This window comes from Filicampus tigris, chromosome 21, assembly GCF_054856515.1.
Source record: "Filicampus tigris isolate MCC_2025a chromosome 21, RoL_Ftig_1.0, whole genome shotgun sequence".
NCBI classification, from domain to species: domain Eukaryota; kingdom Metazoa; phylum Chordata; class Actinopteri; order Syngnathiformes; family Syngnathidae; genus Filicampus; species Filicampus tigris.
The window spans coordinates 5,584,543-5,600,116 of NC_141237.1; the positions used below are offsets into that span (position 1 = coordinate 5,584,543).

Sequence of the window (15,574 nt, forward strand, 5' to 3'; positions counted from 1 at the left end):
CCTGCCACACTTAGTGAGCGACGCAGCAAAAAAACAGTGTTAAATAACAACCCCGGCTCCTTTGGTGGAGTCTGTGAAGACACTTGAGTCGTGTGTTCCGCCGTCGTTCCCTCTAATCAATCTCTACCTCGGCGTGTTTATGACGCTGTCTGCCAGGGCTCATCGTAAAAACCCGCCCAAACATGCCCGGCTCCTTGATCTTGTCACCCAACTAGATGCCCTTGACCAGCAAACTCGCTCGATCGCGTACAAGATGTTTCACTCTCGATTTGAGTGACAACCTTGCATTGGCTCTCATAAATCAAGTCTGATATACAGTCGATGATGGACACAGACACCCGTAGATGCCAGACTCTTAGGTGTTGTGACACTCTGTCCTTGCAAGGTAATTGGCAGACATACATGTAAGCCAAATAATTCACTGACGACGCACCTAACGAGCATATATATGCGCAGGAGACAACAGACGCTGTGCGATTCAGTGGCTGCCAGTCACCAAACACTGACCCACTTTGCAAGGAAAAAATATACCTATAATATCTTTAAGACGACAGAATGAAAAGGAATATGCTTCATTTTCAAGATGAATATTGGTTTCACATTGAAAAGAATAATTAGAATTATATACGACTAGCTGAGAGTAGATATATTGTTTATTTGACTTTGTCTTGAATAAGAACTCCCTCCAGCCCCAAAAAGCACCTTATCTATAATGAAACACCATCTGCACTACTCAATACAACCATAAACGGCAGAGGTGACTGATACGATCCAAGAAAAAAAAATCTGGACTAACAAAAGCCCGCAATTCCCATCAGGACAAGAAAAGGAGAAGGGATAAGCATGCATGCGATCATCTTTTCTTTTTTTTTTTTTTAACAAGACGCCGCTGACACATGATAAATGTTGATTGTTGCCCGCGAGCAGATTTATATGCAATAACAATCTCTACACAGCTTGACGATTAACTTTGACCTTTAAAAACTCACAACCCATAATAGATGTGCAGATGTGTGATATTACCTCAGATGAGTATTGAAATAAGTGAATGGCAAGAGTTCATATTTAATGGTTAGTTAGCTAGAGAGATTAAGTAAGGAGGAGAAACCCATTACCTGTTTTGTGACTGAAGATTTTCACTTTTTGCCTTTACAGTCCGCTTGCGGAGGGACCAAGTGATCAAATAGATCCAGCTGCTTGAGCCGTAGTCAAAAAAGCCAGCTGTGTATGATGGTAGCATGTGGCATATCATGATTTTTCAATCGACATAAAAGAACAGTAAAATACACATGCCAATTTGTTCCCTTTTCCCCTGTGGGGTCTCACATATTAAATGAGAAATTGTTCAGATGTTAAAAATTTGTAGGCTGTGTGTGGATGTAAGGTGCTCAAATTCTTTGTTGGATTAACGGCTACAATCTCGTTGCGTTTGCAAAGTTAGCGGCTCCTGTTGTTATCGAAACTCCAGCTGTATCACCTGGCAGTCAGTCGCTCTCCATGATCCCCTTTTGTGCATTGTCTTTTTGACAAGGCCGGACCTGTTTATGTCTTCAGGACAGATGTGAAGTCCCATATGGTATTCCCATCCCTCATTCCTCTCATTCCGTTCTTTCCAAGCGGGCCAGAAATTAGAAAGCGGACAATACGTGCGATGGAAAGCCAATCTCTAGCAAGTGTTTCATTTTTCTAAAAGCTCAAATAGTTGATACAAAATGCAGTCAAAGCTAATCAATGGTGATATTTTTCAACAGAGGCAGGAAGAAGGCTATGCTGTTTTCGTTTGAAGGTTACATGCACCATATATCAAACTGAAAGAAATAAAAGATGAAGGCCTACTGTACAGAGCTCGCCATTTTTGCACATGCTTTCATCCTTGTGAAAATGTATATATTATTTGAGTCTCAAAGACGACCCCCTAAAACTAACTCCGTAAACAAATATATCCTACAGAAATGTACATACAGGAGATTGCTAATGTTGGAGCATTCGATTTTTGATGGATTTAAATGATAATTTGTAGCATCATGTATCTTTATACAGAGGTTAATTTGGAGTTTTACAAAATGTATGTTCCGTGCTGCGATTGGCCGGTCCTCATTAGCAAAAGGTCAATTAATCGCATGACATTAAGATGAGTTTGAATTTAGTCAGGTCTTGTTGTGAAGAAATATGCTACAGGTACTTGGAGACTAGCCCCAATGCTCATTGCTCATCCCAGCTGCACCGAGAGGGTCTAATAAGGTTGGGTGAGCCTTTCATCGCCTGCCTATCAAACATGCCTGTAGCCTCATCGCGAGTGAGACGTGCTACCTGTCATATCTGCACAACAATCCTGTCACTGCAAATCTGCCAGATGACGTTTGAACCCACACTGGAATCACTTCATGAGTCAGCCGTAGCACAGATGATTTAGACGACTGTATGGCAGCCTGACACACCCTGGGGGGCAAAACGTGCTCGTGCACAGAGCTTTGGCCATCGGTTTAAATCTAGACAACAGTAGTATATTGACGTTCAAATGTCTTCAGAGCACCCCAGTAGACCTCATTTGAGCCAGCATCACACTAAAGCATCTCATCTAAATCTGTGTGTTTTATTGTTCAATTGGCTTTTTGTGGTGCTTTTACGGGGTGGGGTAAGAGAAGAAAAATCACACAATCTAAGCACAAAACACTCTGCTAGTATCCAATTACTTTTGTCTAGGGTTAACAATCATGGCAGTTGGAAATGCCCACCAGTAGAAGCACAAATATTGCCTGTGTTCAGTCATATTTAGCGATCTTACAGTGAAGCAATGGTGATGTGTGACAGAATTCGTCTTCACACTCATGAGCCTATATTGCTGAACTATGAGGTGGAAATGTCAGGAGCCCATTCAGTTGTGATTTCGGTTCCATTAGGACCCCCTTATTGGCCCGTGCCTATCTTTGTGTTTGCACACTAGCTGCACTGTTTGTCCAAGGCTCCCTGGCAAGTGCTGTTGTTGGCCGCCGGCCGACACCGCCCCGAGTCAATGTTTTTATCGCCCTCGTGTACGCACGAGCATGCAGCAGTACGGCAGGAGGAGGTCAGAGCTGGTTCTATCGTTAATAATAATTGCTCTTAACATTTAAGGGAAGCCTTCCCAGGGGGCTATAGTGTAGCGCTAGATATTCTTTTATCAATATCAAGTAAAGTTCAATTCACCACAGATTTGACTTTAAATTACAGATTAATAATGACCAGGGTAGAAAAATCCGAATGTCTGCCAGCCAATTCGAGTAAAAAGTCAAGTAAAATTCGAAAAATTGACTTTGTATCACCATCTCGGTTTGGGCCCTCCTTTGTGGATGGTTAATTAGGTTCTAGATTCTAAATGTAAATCTGAGTGTGCACGTTTTTTGCGTCCCTGTGGTTGACTAGTGACCAGTCTAGGATGTACTCAGGACCCCTCTAAAATTAGCTGGGATAGGCTCCAGTTTACCCACGGCCCTAGAGAGGACAAGTCCTTTCGAAAATAATGGATGGATGGTATTCTGCATTTATGCGGTGACCAGTTCAAGGTTGCTGCGCACCTTGCCCAAAGTCAACTCAGGTTGACTCCAGCTCACCCACCACCCTAAGGAAGACAAGCGCTATACAGTAGTTAAATGGATGGATGAATGGTGTCCACTGTATATGTGGCGACCGCTTCACTGGCGACCCTAACGAGGACAAGTGGTATAGAACCTGGATGGCTAAAACTCAACAGAAGTAAGTTTATTGCATCGCAGGTGTCAAATTAGATCCAGTGAATGTTTATTTATGTTTGGATTCAGCACAATCGGCAGTGAGCAAGCTCCTAATGTGATGATGCAGAGTGCCAGAGGCCTTTTGGGTGAATAGTAAGCTGGCAAGACATTTAATCGATAGTTCCACATGCCTGCTTTCGACCGCTAGGGTGGGTGGGGGACACCAGCGAAATTAAACCCCTCCTTTATCTCTTCCAAAATGAGCCTGTAAAAAAATGTTTCATACACTGTCATCAATGATTCATAAGCCCGCTACAATTTCTCATGCTGGCATTCACACCCTGGCCTTTAACTGAAGGACCTTTATCCATACACGCTAATGAGGATAAGCGGTATAGAAAATGGATAGATGGATGGATAATTAAACAGCTCTCGCTAATTTTGTTTGCTGTCCGAGTAAGAGCGATAGGCACATGGGCGGCGTAGGCCTTCAAACGGGAGTCAATTTGTAGTTTATAATCCTCTCAGCAGCTGACGGGCACTCAATGAAATGCCTCTTCATGACCGCAAATATACAATTGCATCACTAACGAAGGCAATTCGTCACATTACGCCGCGTGGTTCATCATTTTCACAAGAAAAAAACATGGGGTGAAATTTTCATTCGATGCCCTGAAGTTGATAACAAAAATGTTTTGTTCACCCTGACTTGTTCGTATAAGGCAAAAAAAAAAAAAAGGAACTGAACAAGATATAGTGATACTTGAGTGTTATTAAAATGCTTTTGCAAACGCCAAAAGCAAATTTAGTGCATCTGGGTGAAAGAGTCGGGACAAAGTGAAGGATAAACAGGGGCAATACTGAGCTTTTTCAAAACAATCGGGGATATATGACTGCTCTGTAAAGCGGTACATATTTCAAGACTGGTAAAACACTTTGGTGGTGTAGTGGTTCACATAGTAGCTGACATATAGGATCCACTGTCTGTCAATGCTCCATTCGCAATTGCCCAATCCACGCAGGGTCTTCCCACTACAGTTTCAGACGCCACAGTTTCCACTTTTCTACAGTAGTCAGTTTTCTTCTACCCACAGACTCCTCTTGGACAAAAATGAAGACCAGTCCAGGCATGGTGCGTCCACTGCACTACTACACTCCTTAGTCTCCACTTTGCTACAGTGGTCTGTTCTCTTCCTAACAAGAGTCTCTTCTTAATTAAAATTGATTTAACACCAATGCAGACAGAGTGTTGTCTGACATTTTCCATTAGTCATTTAGGATGGGCTCCACTGCTCCCCAAAAAATGGATGAATTGAACTGGTAAGACTTTCTCAAAATGAGAATTAAGGTGAGTCATTGGTGAGTGGGCGTTAGAGCAGAATGATTGTGCACTGAATGTTACCCAGCCCAATATTTCATAGCTAATGGTTGCCGTTGCTGGAGATGCCACATGCAGCCAGGCCCAGGCTTGCGGACTTGCCAAATTACAACTCCACCGTGCCAGACCGCAGATGTGATCTATGGAGTTCATTAAAATGATGTGAGCCTCCTGAATGACTGCTACCACTCCCGGGCCTCCAATCATTTCACCTAGCACTAAGAAACAACATGGACTCGTGTGGCAACACACCCACCGGGAATACTCAAGTCTGAGCTTCGTCTGTAACCTGCGCGGAGAAGACGTGCATTCAAAGTCTTTATGAGAAAGCTTAAGTTGCACCTTGCAGCAGAGCAAAATAACTCAAAGATGCTCTTTGTTTAAAGACGGAAACCTCAACATCGACCAAAAGAAGAATCCGTTGTTTGCCCGTCTTTAACACGCTTGGACTTGAGTTGTCAAGGTTGCTTGATTCTGTGGTAAACAGGATGAAAGCGAGCTGCCAAAGTTCTGCTCTTTGCAGCTGCAGCTCTCACTTAGCGGACACGTGGTCAAGCTTGTTCCGCACAAAAGAGAAAAAGAAAAAACTCCTGACCCCTGGCAATCTTCTGCCGGGCCTCTGGGATTCATCCTTAATCGGCCCCTCCCTGGTAGCCCGTCATCCACAAGGGTGAGGCGATGAACAGGCCGAGCCTCGCAGATGTTCAATCTTCATAACTCATCCATGGACTGGAGTCACACAACAATGTTGGCATTCTCTTTACAAACGCATAAAATGACAGATGATGTCCATGGCTAAATTCCCTCGGGGGATGCGGGACCCATGAATCTGAGCTGTTTCTTTCCGTGGCACGCGGCCCAGTAGACAGTGTTGCATTCTTGAGAAATGCTCTCAAGTTAAAACAGTTAGCATGTGCTGGTCATCACAGGCTGCATCAAAGATATATTTAAGATGCTGGAGTTGCCATAACAGATCATATTATCCGTCATACTTGAGACCATTACAGTTAAAAGTGATGGCTAAAATCCTTTACCGAATAAGGGCATATCCATCGAGGCGCTTCCATTGTGATTGAACCCACCGAGGTCAACTAAGATGCTCTTCTGTGAGCTGAGAAACATCCATCTATCCATTTTCTGCAGAACTTTTCCTGGTTATGGTTGTTGGTGAGGTGGAGCCTATCACAGTTGACTTTTGTCGAATGGCGGAGTAAATCCTGGATTGGTCGCCCGTGGGGTTAAGAAGTGAGAAACAATCGTAAAGAAATCAAGGGGGGAACTTGGTTTATGACAGTATCGACATACACATTTCAAAGTTACAACCGGTGCAGCAGAAATAAGAATACGATCCACAAGGCAACATTCAGCTACCGCCGTACTCGTGTGATTGTTTTATATTCACTACTTCGCTGCAAAAGCTAATCCAGAGTCTCAGTGCCTCTCAATTACCTGAAAGGACAACTAAGGGGATCCCAGGAATGATGTGCCCTGGGGCCTCCTATTGGTACGAGTTAGTAGCCATAGTCGCTGACTGGACGAACATATTGGTTATCGTGGGGTCATAGAAATGACAATAATAAAGACGCCTTGCTGTGCCTCAGCTCAGCGCTGCAGTATTACACTCCAAAGTCTCCGCTTTGCTGCAGCGGTCCTTTCTCTTTCTGCACTCGGTCTCCTTTGAAATAAAAATGTGACGCCCTGTGGACACACCCACCAGAGACATGAATTGGTCAACCCTACATCTTAGATTTAGAACTATAGAATCATTTTGGGTAAGAGGTGAAATGTCTTCAACAACCAATAAGAGTCCAGTTTCGATCCTTCAACTTTTTGTGGATTACAGAAGACAACATTCCTCTCCTTTGCTTGTTGATAGCTGACAAATCTAAATGCTATTAAACAGACTGATGTCCACATCACTCTTTATGACACTGAATTTCAGGCGTCTCAACCGCAATGGACTGTCAAAGGGGTTAAACATTGGCAGGCTCAAGCAACACGCGGCAGTAAATAGCTGGGATTTCTGTAGCGTATATGTCTGGCTCCCGTCTTTTATGAGTAAATATAATAAACAACGGGGCGACCCAGGCCGCGGACGTCTGGCGGAAACCTGCTCGAACATCTCAAGTAAGAGGCAATGATGCGAAATGCAGATGGAGTGATCTCACGCTTGATACTCGCTCGACCTGTCGCAGATACGCCGTGCCAAGTATTTTATGTCTAATGGGAGTGAGAGCGAGAAGGTTGGGATTTCACAAATGATTTGCAGACGTTAAAAAGTGAGTCGTGGCAGGCTAACTTTAGGGCCGGCATTAGAAGAAATCACCCTAATTGTGAAAATGAACTCTCTCATTTAATTGGGATGATTTTTATATTTCAAATGAAGTGGGTGTGAGGCTATGAATAAAATGACTCGAGTAGTTTAAGGAACCTGTCAACATTAAGTGTGTGAATAATGACCAACTAAGACCACCCTCTGCGCTTTATTCTCTGACTGCACCTCCTCCGAGAGGTGGAGTGCACCCTGGACTGGTTGCCAGTCAATCACAGGGCGCAGGAGAAACAAGAATTCAGACTGACATTCACACCAATGGACAATGTAAAGTCCTAACCATGCAAGTTTTGGGAATGTGGTAAGAAGCCAGCGTACCTGGACAAAACCCACGCCAGCACGGGGGGGAAAGTGCAAACTTGCATTTCGAACCCCGAACCTGATCAAAGACATTCTAGACAATTCTATTTAGAAAATCCCGTGCATGCACGTTATAGCTCAAAGCATCTCTTAATGTGGAAATAATCCTCCTCCTCCACACTAGGCTTGAAGAAGCCGCTCGATGAAGGGGAACCAAGTGCTACATGCCTTGTTGCCATGAAACGGAGGCATGCTGAAAGAAGATAACGCACCCCGCCGGATAGCCGAGATTCCCCCAGCTCCCCTCATCCAGACTTCATATCCTGAACTCGGCAGGAGGGGGGCCACTCGGGTCTATCCACAAAGCAAATTGTCGGCCGCGAGGTTTACGGCATGCCACGACATGCCTGTGCAGCAAGTTCGTGTGAAAGTTCACCGTTTGTTTATAACTGCTTTCACTGCTGAGTGAAGTGAGGCATAACGCTACATGGGAGCATCACCTTTGTCGGATCCACTCGGTGCTTTGGGGTTTTTATATTTAATTAGTCCGGATTTGAGCTAAATCTATTAAGAAGATTAACCCTTCACTTGTTATCCTCTCAATAGGGTTACATTCAGCATCGCATTCTATTCAAAATGACCTCGGACTGAGGTTACAATTCTAGCCTCAGCGGGTCACATTAGGTCTGATGACATCCAATCAAAACCCGTGCAACATGAGGCCTTGAAATTATTTTCACTTCACACAATATTTGGCGGGCATGTCTGTCATGAACAGACGCACAAAAGATGTCTAAAAAAAACCGATGTCCAAAAAGACACTTGAAATCTGGCATTTTGATTCGAAGAGGTCATTTTAGTGTTATTGTAATGTTGGCTATTTCTAAAGGTCACTTAATAAAAATTCAGCCGCAGGAGTTTCCGTTTTCAACATGACATTTTATAGGCATGTCTATTAGGACGAGACACAAAACCCAAAAAAGTCTCAAAAACCCATGTCTGACAGAACTCTGTCACTTTAAAACAGCCATTCAAGGGTCATTTTCCATGTGTTTTTCAGAGAAGATTCAGCCCCACAAGCCAATTTCGTTGAGCAACATATTTTATATCACTAAACACACAAAAAAAGTCTGAAAACCCATGTGTGCAATCACACAGCAAGTCTGGCATTTAGGTTTGAAGCAGCCATTTTCGGGTCATTTTGTCTTATATCAAGGGGCCATTCAAGAAAAATCGTCCCTAGAAGTCTGTTTCCCTAGCAACATGACATTTAACAGGCATGTCTATCAGGAATAGAACCACAAAAAAGGCTCAGGAACCAATGCCTGAAAAGTAAATAAATAGGCATGTCTGTCAGGTGTCAGGTAGACCCGCATAAAAGTCCCCAACTAATACCTGTAAATATACAGGAAGTCTTCCATTTTTGTTTGAGGTGGACATTAAGATATTATGTGTGTACCCCAATTAAGTAGGCTGTATCCTTCCCCCCAAATTTGACTGCTATTCTTCTCCAACCGTGATGAAATATCTCAAGCTGCAGCAGCCTGACTGCGGGCAAGGCGGCCGCTTTCCAATTATTTGTGAGGGGGGGGGGGGGGGGGGGGGGAAAGATGTTTATCAGTGGTGGAAATTGCTTGTCATCTCTCACTGAACTCTTATCCATCACAAGTCTCCCTGTATGTGACCTTTTGCGGACTGCAGCGCTGGGCACATCCCGCAACGGCAGGGAAATGAGGATCTTGCAGGCCCACGTGAAAAGACAATGATGCAAGCTTGAAGAGCGGCTTAACTTGGCCGTGTTTCATTAACTAGTGGCCTCTTGGCTCTTTGTCTCAGGCGCCTATTGAACCCCAGCGCGCCACTCCTGAGCTCTAAAGCCGCCCCCGTCTGAGATTCTTCCCACAGCGGCCCGAAGTGGGCGTGGAAGGGAGCGTCGAGGTTCCAGGGCGTGACTAATGCGCCGGCCTGGTGCTGCTGTTGCATGCTGGTACGGGTGACGACCCCGCTTCTGGCTTATATGGCGAAGCCCGCCGTGGCTGCCGTGGAGGGCAGCACAAAGAAGCGCTCCCTCCCCTGTCCTGTCCGTGCATCCCCCCACTCTCAAAGCACCCAACCCCCGTGGTGGAGCCTTTCAGCTGGTCATTCAGAGCCGCAATAAAGAAGCGGGCTCTGGCCATGTCTGTTTTCAAAAGTACACTATACACAAAAACAAAATTTGGGGTAAAAAATGTCACAATGCTCTCTAACAGGCGAACTTATTTGACCAGTGCCTTTTCTTCAAGCTTCCATTTGATTAAAACGAGTCTAATAGCACATCCAGTCGCTTTTGGCATGCACTTGACAGCCTGAAATTGGTTTTCGATACGGACCCGACTTTTGCGCAGCTACTTGGTCAGTGGTCGGTCAAAGTATGCCGGCGACACGGTATCCGGGTGCGCTCCACACGCCGCCACAATCTTAGCACATTAACAGCCTTGAGCGCAGGCATTTAAAGAAAACCACATCATTACACCGGCCACTCTCTCCCTCTCTCTCGAGAATGCCATCGCTGCTCTCACGCTCGCTGCATATGCCGGTGCATTCCAGGCCTGAGAGGAACATCTCTTTTTCCACTCGGGCGCAAATTATCTCAGAAATCAGCCCCAATTTTGTGTGCCACTGCCGAGAATCACATCTTTGAAAAAAAGAGAACAGCTATGCTTGCAGGATGTTGTGTAATTCCGCCCAGATGTTCAGCACCATTCCACCGCGAGGTACTGTTTGATACGATGCTTTTGTTTTCCCATGGTACAAAGCTTGACAGCCTTTCGTTTGGGCACCAAACTCAATGGTATGGCACATAAAAAGGTGGTGTAATGTACTACTTGAGTTGGTTGATTGGCCAAAACTTGGATACAATTCTGTTTCAAAGTTTTGACCTGGACAAATAATAAGTCGATTTTTCAGGTATCTGTTCTTCACTTTATTGTTTTTTCTGACCACTTTTTACTTTTACCTCCAATATGTACAGGACGTTCTACACCTGACGTTTTCAACCGCTGTGGATAGCAAGACATATTTTTCAACCGCTGTGGATAGCAAGGCAGATAAAGTCAACTGCGCTTGAGATTTCAGTTGGTCAGTTGAGATCTTTGTGCTCTTTCAGTAATGCTAGAAGATAGCACAAGATGGCGCCAAATCTTAAAGAGTAGTAACTGGTTCAAGAAAGTATGGTGAAGTGATGCATCTCGACTGATCGATGAGTATCTTTGTGGGGAGGAGATATGTTTAGCCTGGGTTGTTAGTGGAAGTAGGGAATATATATATATATATATATTTTCACGGAGCTTTTGCATGACGCTCAATTTTTTACTTTTTTTTTTTCATCTCCTATGCTCACTTTCCCACCATTCTGTGTGATGTGCGCACACTCATGGGCGACAACGAGGCACTCTGAAGTGACCACACCAGTAGACTATTCAAAGGAAAGATGCCTTTTCAGGGTGTAGGCATAGCTAGCAAGCTAACTGCACGCCGCAATTGCGTCTGGATAACCGCTGATATGACCGAAGGCACTCAAGTTGTTATATAATGCAGGAAGTGCGATTCTGGCCCTCATTTTAGCCATGCCCCCCCATCCGAAAAAAATCAGGAAAACTGAAATGGTAAAAAACAGTTTGCAGTAACTACTTTGCAAATGGGTACTACATAGTTCTCAGGCAATTACAACAATTAGCATGTATTACGCATTATAGAAACAAATCTCTGAATTTACCTAACAGGGTCTTAAAGAGGGACGACTAGTGCACCTCTCCATTAAAAAAACAACACGGGAAGGCACAGGGCGTGCCACTCCAGGTGTGAGGAAGCAACTCAGCTGGTTATGTAAAAATATTGTCCTACATACAAACAAGGACAAGTCACAGGAGAAAAAAAAACAGTCAGGAGTGCTTTTGTTTAAGTCAGTCCATTTCTCTCCCGCATGGACGTTAAAATGTGGTCCACATGCAGACTGACTGAACTGTCAAAACCACGCTGGCGCATGAATCCAACCCACGTGCCACCCGATAGCATCACTCACAGAAAAGCAAGGGGTGGGTCGGGAGGCTCGCACACAAAACACACACTGCTTTAATTTACAGTCACTGTCAGCAGCTGAACATATTCACTGAACCGCTGTCTGGTGAAAATGCACTGGCAGCAATAAACGCTCCAGGAGGGAGGGGGGAGAGGAGCGAGGACGAGGCTGACATGTGGTGTCGTGTGCTGATGTTGGGATGACGACTTTTCTCCGCGGACTACAACTGACGTGAGCTCTCTGTCTCAAGTACAGCACAGGAGGAGGTGGACTCATTTACCACACAAGGCGAATGATTGCACTCCAGGAAAGGATCCTAGGACATATTATGGGGCAGTGATCTTTTAATTGCAGAGTCACAGTGTTATCGGATGCTGCAGTACTACACAGGAGCACTATCACATCAAAGCCGTAGCCTATGCGGAGCTGCAGTGTTGTTGGATGCACTTTTGGGTGGAAATAAAACCTCCAAAGAACTGTTATAAAAAAAAAAAAAAAGATCCCCCAAACAATAAATAAAGTAAAATAAACACCAATCCATTTTTTAGTCTTATCTCAGCTGACTTTTTGGATGAGCAGCGGGAGAACATGCAAACTCCACAAAGGAGAGAGTCAAACCCAGAACTTCTACGCGAGGCAGACGGGCCAAACACTACAACACTGCCACAAATGCTCATAATACACAATAATTGCATAAATCACATACAAACCTATGGACAATTCAGAGGAGTCAGTGAGCATGTTTTTGAAAGGTGACAGCAAGAAAGGATTCAAAATTTGTACCTCTCCACTGCGATGCTGTCATGCCAAACACAATCCGCCGTGCTGCCTCGAATCCTCATAACACATATACAGTAGTAATTAAAATGTTTTTATGAATTCAGCCCACGGAGTACCAAGCCAGTTAATTGCTTAGCGCTCGCTTAGGGTGATTATGATGTTATGATTATCGCAGCCATATTTTTGCTCCCCCCCCCCACTATATTTCTCACACCTAACTTGGCTCCATATTGTGTTTGTTTTTAAATATTTAACCAGACCATAAAGAGGGGTTAATATACTGCACACTCAAATATGGGCTGTAATAGCTTGAAAAAATAATAACGTGACAGACCGCATGTGCGGTTATGACAACCTCCTTTTTCCACCCACACGTTGTTTTAAGTCAACAAAAGTGCAAGAGAAAGAAAATGATAGTAGTGGGTAGTTGGGATGGTAGTTATTCTTACCGGTCTGGGCTCCGACGTCGTAAACACACTGCACAAGCAGGAAAAGTCCGAGGAGCAGGTCCAGTCTCCTGTCCAGCGCCATGTCCACAGATATCCGTGAGGTGGTCGTCTTCCAAGCCCCCCACTATCCGCCGCTCCACTCCTCCGAGGCGGCGGAACCCCGCAACTCTCTCGTTCGTCTTCCCAGAGGGGGGAAAAAACCTGCTTTGTCTTCCACGCGGAGGTGCTTTCTTCTCCCACACAATTGCGCGTCCCCTGCCTCCAAAGCGAACCAACAAGAACAACAAAATGATCGGGATGTAATATTCAAATGTGATAAGAGGGAAAAGTTGAACGAATCGATTCTCTCCCGGTGTGCTTCGGTGTATGTGTGTGTGTGAGGTCCAATGTTGCGCTCCTGGAGAAAAAGAAAGTGCGCGTGTGACGTCACCGAGCCCCTGCAGCCAATGAGATGGCGTCTTTTTGGATGTTGCGAGAACCTGTAAGACGAACGTTTTATCGCCATTCGTGGATTCAGCTCGCGCTAAGATAGCTAACTATGCGAGAGAAATTACTAATTAAGGAAAATGTCCAAACATGTCAGAAAGACCATTTCCATCTATTTGTCTGTATCCATCTAAATATATATTGCAAAGCTCACTAATTATGGCAGCAACAACAAAGATACTGTAAAAACACACGCACACACACATATATATATATATATATATATACATATATATATATATATATATACACACATTCACATCAAAGATATCAAGATATACCGAATATTATTTACCTTAGAAATACAGTGGAGAAGTGACAAAGTATTGGAAATTGCAAAACTAGCTAAGTGTCTGTTTAGCTAGCTACCTTTGTGCAATGGTAAGATAAATTACATTTAATGTCGTTCTGAAATTATACTTACCAATACAGCTTTTATTTCTAAAATGATGTTGAAATGATGTTGATTGCGCTTTGTGGGTGACATCTCAATATGGGCCAGTATATCCTGAAGTGGAAGGGCTAATTGTTGGCAAATTATCTCAGCTATTAGAAAGAGAAAGAAAGCTAAATCTGATAGATCCCAGTATTACCTTGGTGTAAAAGTGCTATAAAGAAATACAACAAACATTTTCTTATTTTGGACATTCTTGACGTCTCGCATAAGTTATGCTTACCTTTAAGTAGGTACAAGTGCTCCAGTGTTGACACCATGACATCACCATCATGTGCTGTGTTTTCCTCACAGGCGGCCAGACATGGAAGGGAGGGTGGCAGTAGTCTGGTGTCCCCCCGGCCCCGCTTTCCCCTGCCGTGGCATTCCCTTTGCCATCCATACGGGGAGGAGGATTTAACAATTAAGATGCCACCCGCTGTGGGAATTTCTGGACCGTACACGGAAAAGCTGAGAAAATGAAGGAGTGCTTTTATGAATCACTCGGCTGTGCCATCAAATATTAACACTTGAGAGGGTCCTAAAATATCCTCATTCATATACATCTTCCCCCAAAACAGCTACAAAATATTTTATAATCTTTTTTTTTTTACTCTTTAAATAAGTCAAACTTACTTTATCCTGAATAATACATAAACATTAATCACACTTTACTACTGAATTAAGTCCAAAGAATTACAAATAAAATCAACAGCAAGGCATTTAGCTGAAACAGTAAAATATGTGGAATTCTGCTGCATGCTTTGAATGGGGAGAAATGAGTGCCATGTCGTGTATTAAGATATGTACAGTATTAAAAAATAGGAAAAATTAAAAGCAACACAAACCTTCTTTTTACATATACCCTTGTGACACACACCTATCAGTTCAGAAAATGGTAAAAGGTGCGGAATTTTGCTGTTCTGAAAGTAATGTGGTGGACAAATATACAATTAACATCAAAGAAAAATGTTTTTGATTAACAAAGTGGGGACAATGGGGCCCCATGGCATTCCACCCACCTCAACAACAGTAGTTCATGGGAAGATGTCTTTTGCTGGGCAATACACCAGACCAGCGCGCCCCCCCAAAACCATCGACAATATTGAAAATGTTCACAAACAAATTATTATTCAAGATAAAAAAAAAAATGACACACTTGGCATTTCAATAGTTAAACATTTGAAATGTTTCTGCATGAGTTAATTGGGGGAAAAGTTGCGCCATGACCAGATGGATATGACGGATGGAGTTAGACATGTTCATTTTAGTCCAAATGTAAATGTTAAAAAAGGATTGCATAAGTCTATGTTAAGCTTAACGTGGCATCAAAAATGTTATTTTCAATAAGACATTTTTTGTCACTTTTTGTGTGGCATTGAATAAATATACTCAAGCAAATTTGATTGTTATTCATTCACATAGGCAAAAAAGGCTTAGAAAAAACTAAAACCCTGTATGGCGGAAAAAAGCTACACTTGGAACGTGACACTTCAGTTTGTTCATCATTGTCATTAAAGTGAGTTAAGTTTTACGCAGCATTTGCAGTGTGACCTTCTCGAGTCTGCGGGGGGTTTTCATCATCCGCTTTCTTGCGTAAAATCTTGCAGCAAAATTTTATCCCACCCAGCCCACCTCGTGACAAAAAC

At 43.6% G+C, this 15,574-nt stretch overlaps 1 protein-coding gene across 3 annotated transcripts in view; it reads right to left on the reverse strand.

Moving 5' to 3' along the window:
- Window positions 1–15,554, reverse strand: part of LOC147127330 (plexin domain-containing protein 2-like) — a 51,917-nt gene extending 36,363 nt beyond the window's left edge. Inside the window, exons 1-2 of one of the 3 annotated variants that reach the window (XM_086021011.1) lie at window positions 14,170–15,554; window positions 13,007–13,265 (exon numbers count right to left, since the gene is read on the reverse strand). In XM_086021011.1, the coding sequence (XP_085877137.1) occupies window positions 13,007–13,088 (82 nt within the window). In that variant the 5' untranslated portion in view covers window positions 13,089–13,265; window positions 14,170–15,554. Of the gene's footprint in view, window positions 1–13,006; window positions 13,619–14,169 lie in introns of those variants that run through there. The other 2 variants (XM_086021014.1, XM_086021012.1) reach the window with 2 other exon arrangements.
- Window positions 15,555–15,574: the final 20 nt, after the last annotated feature.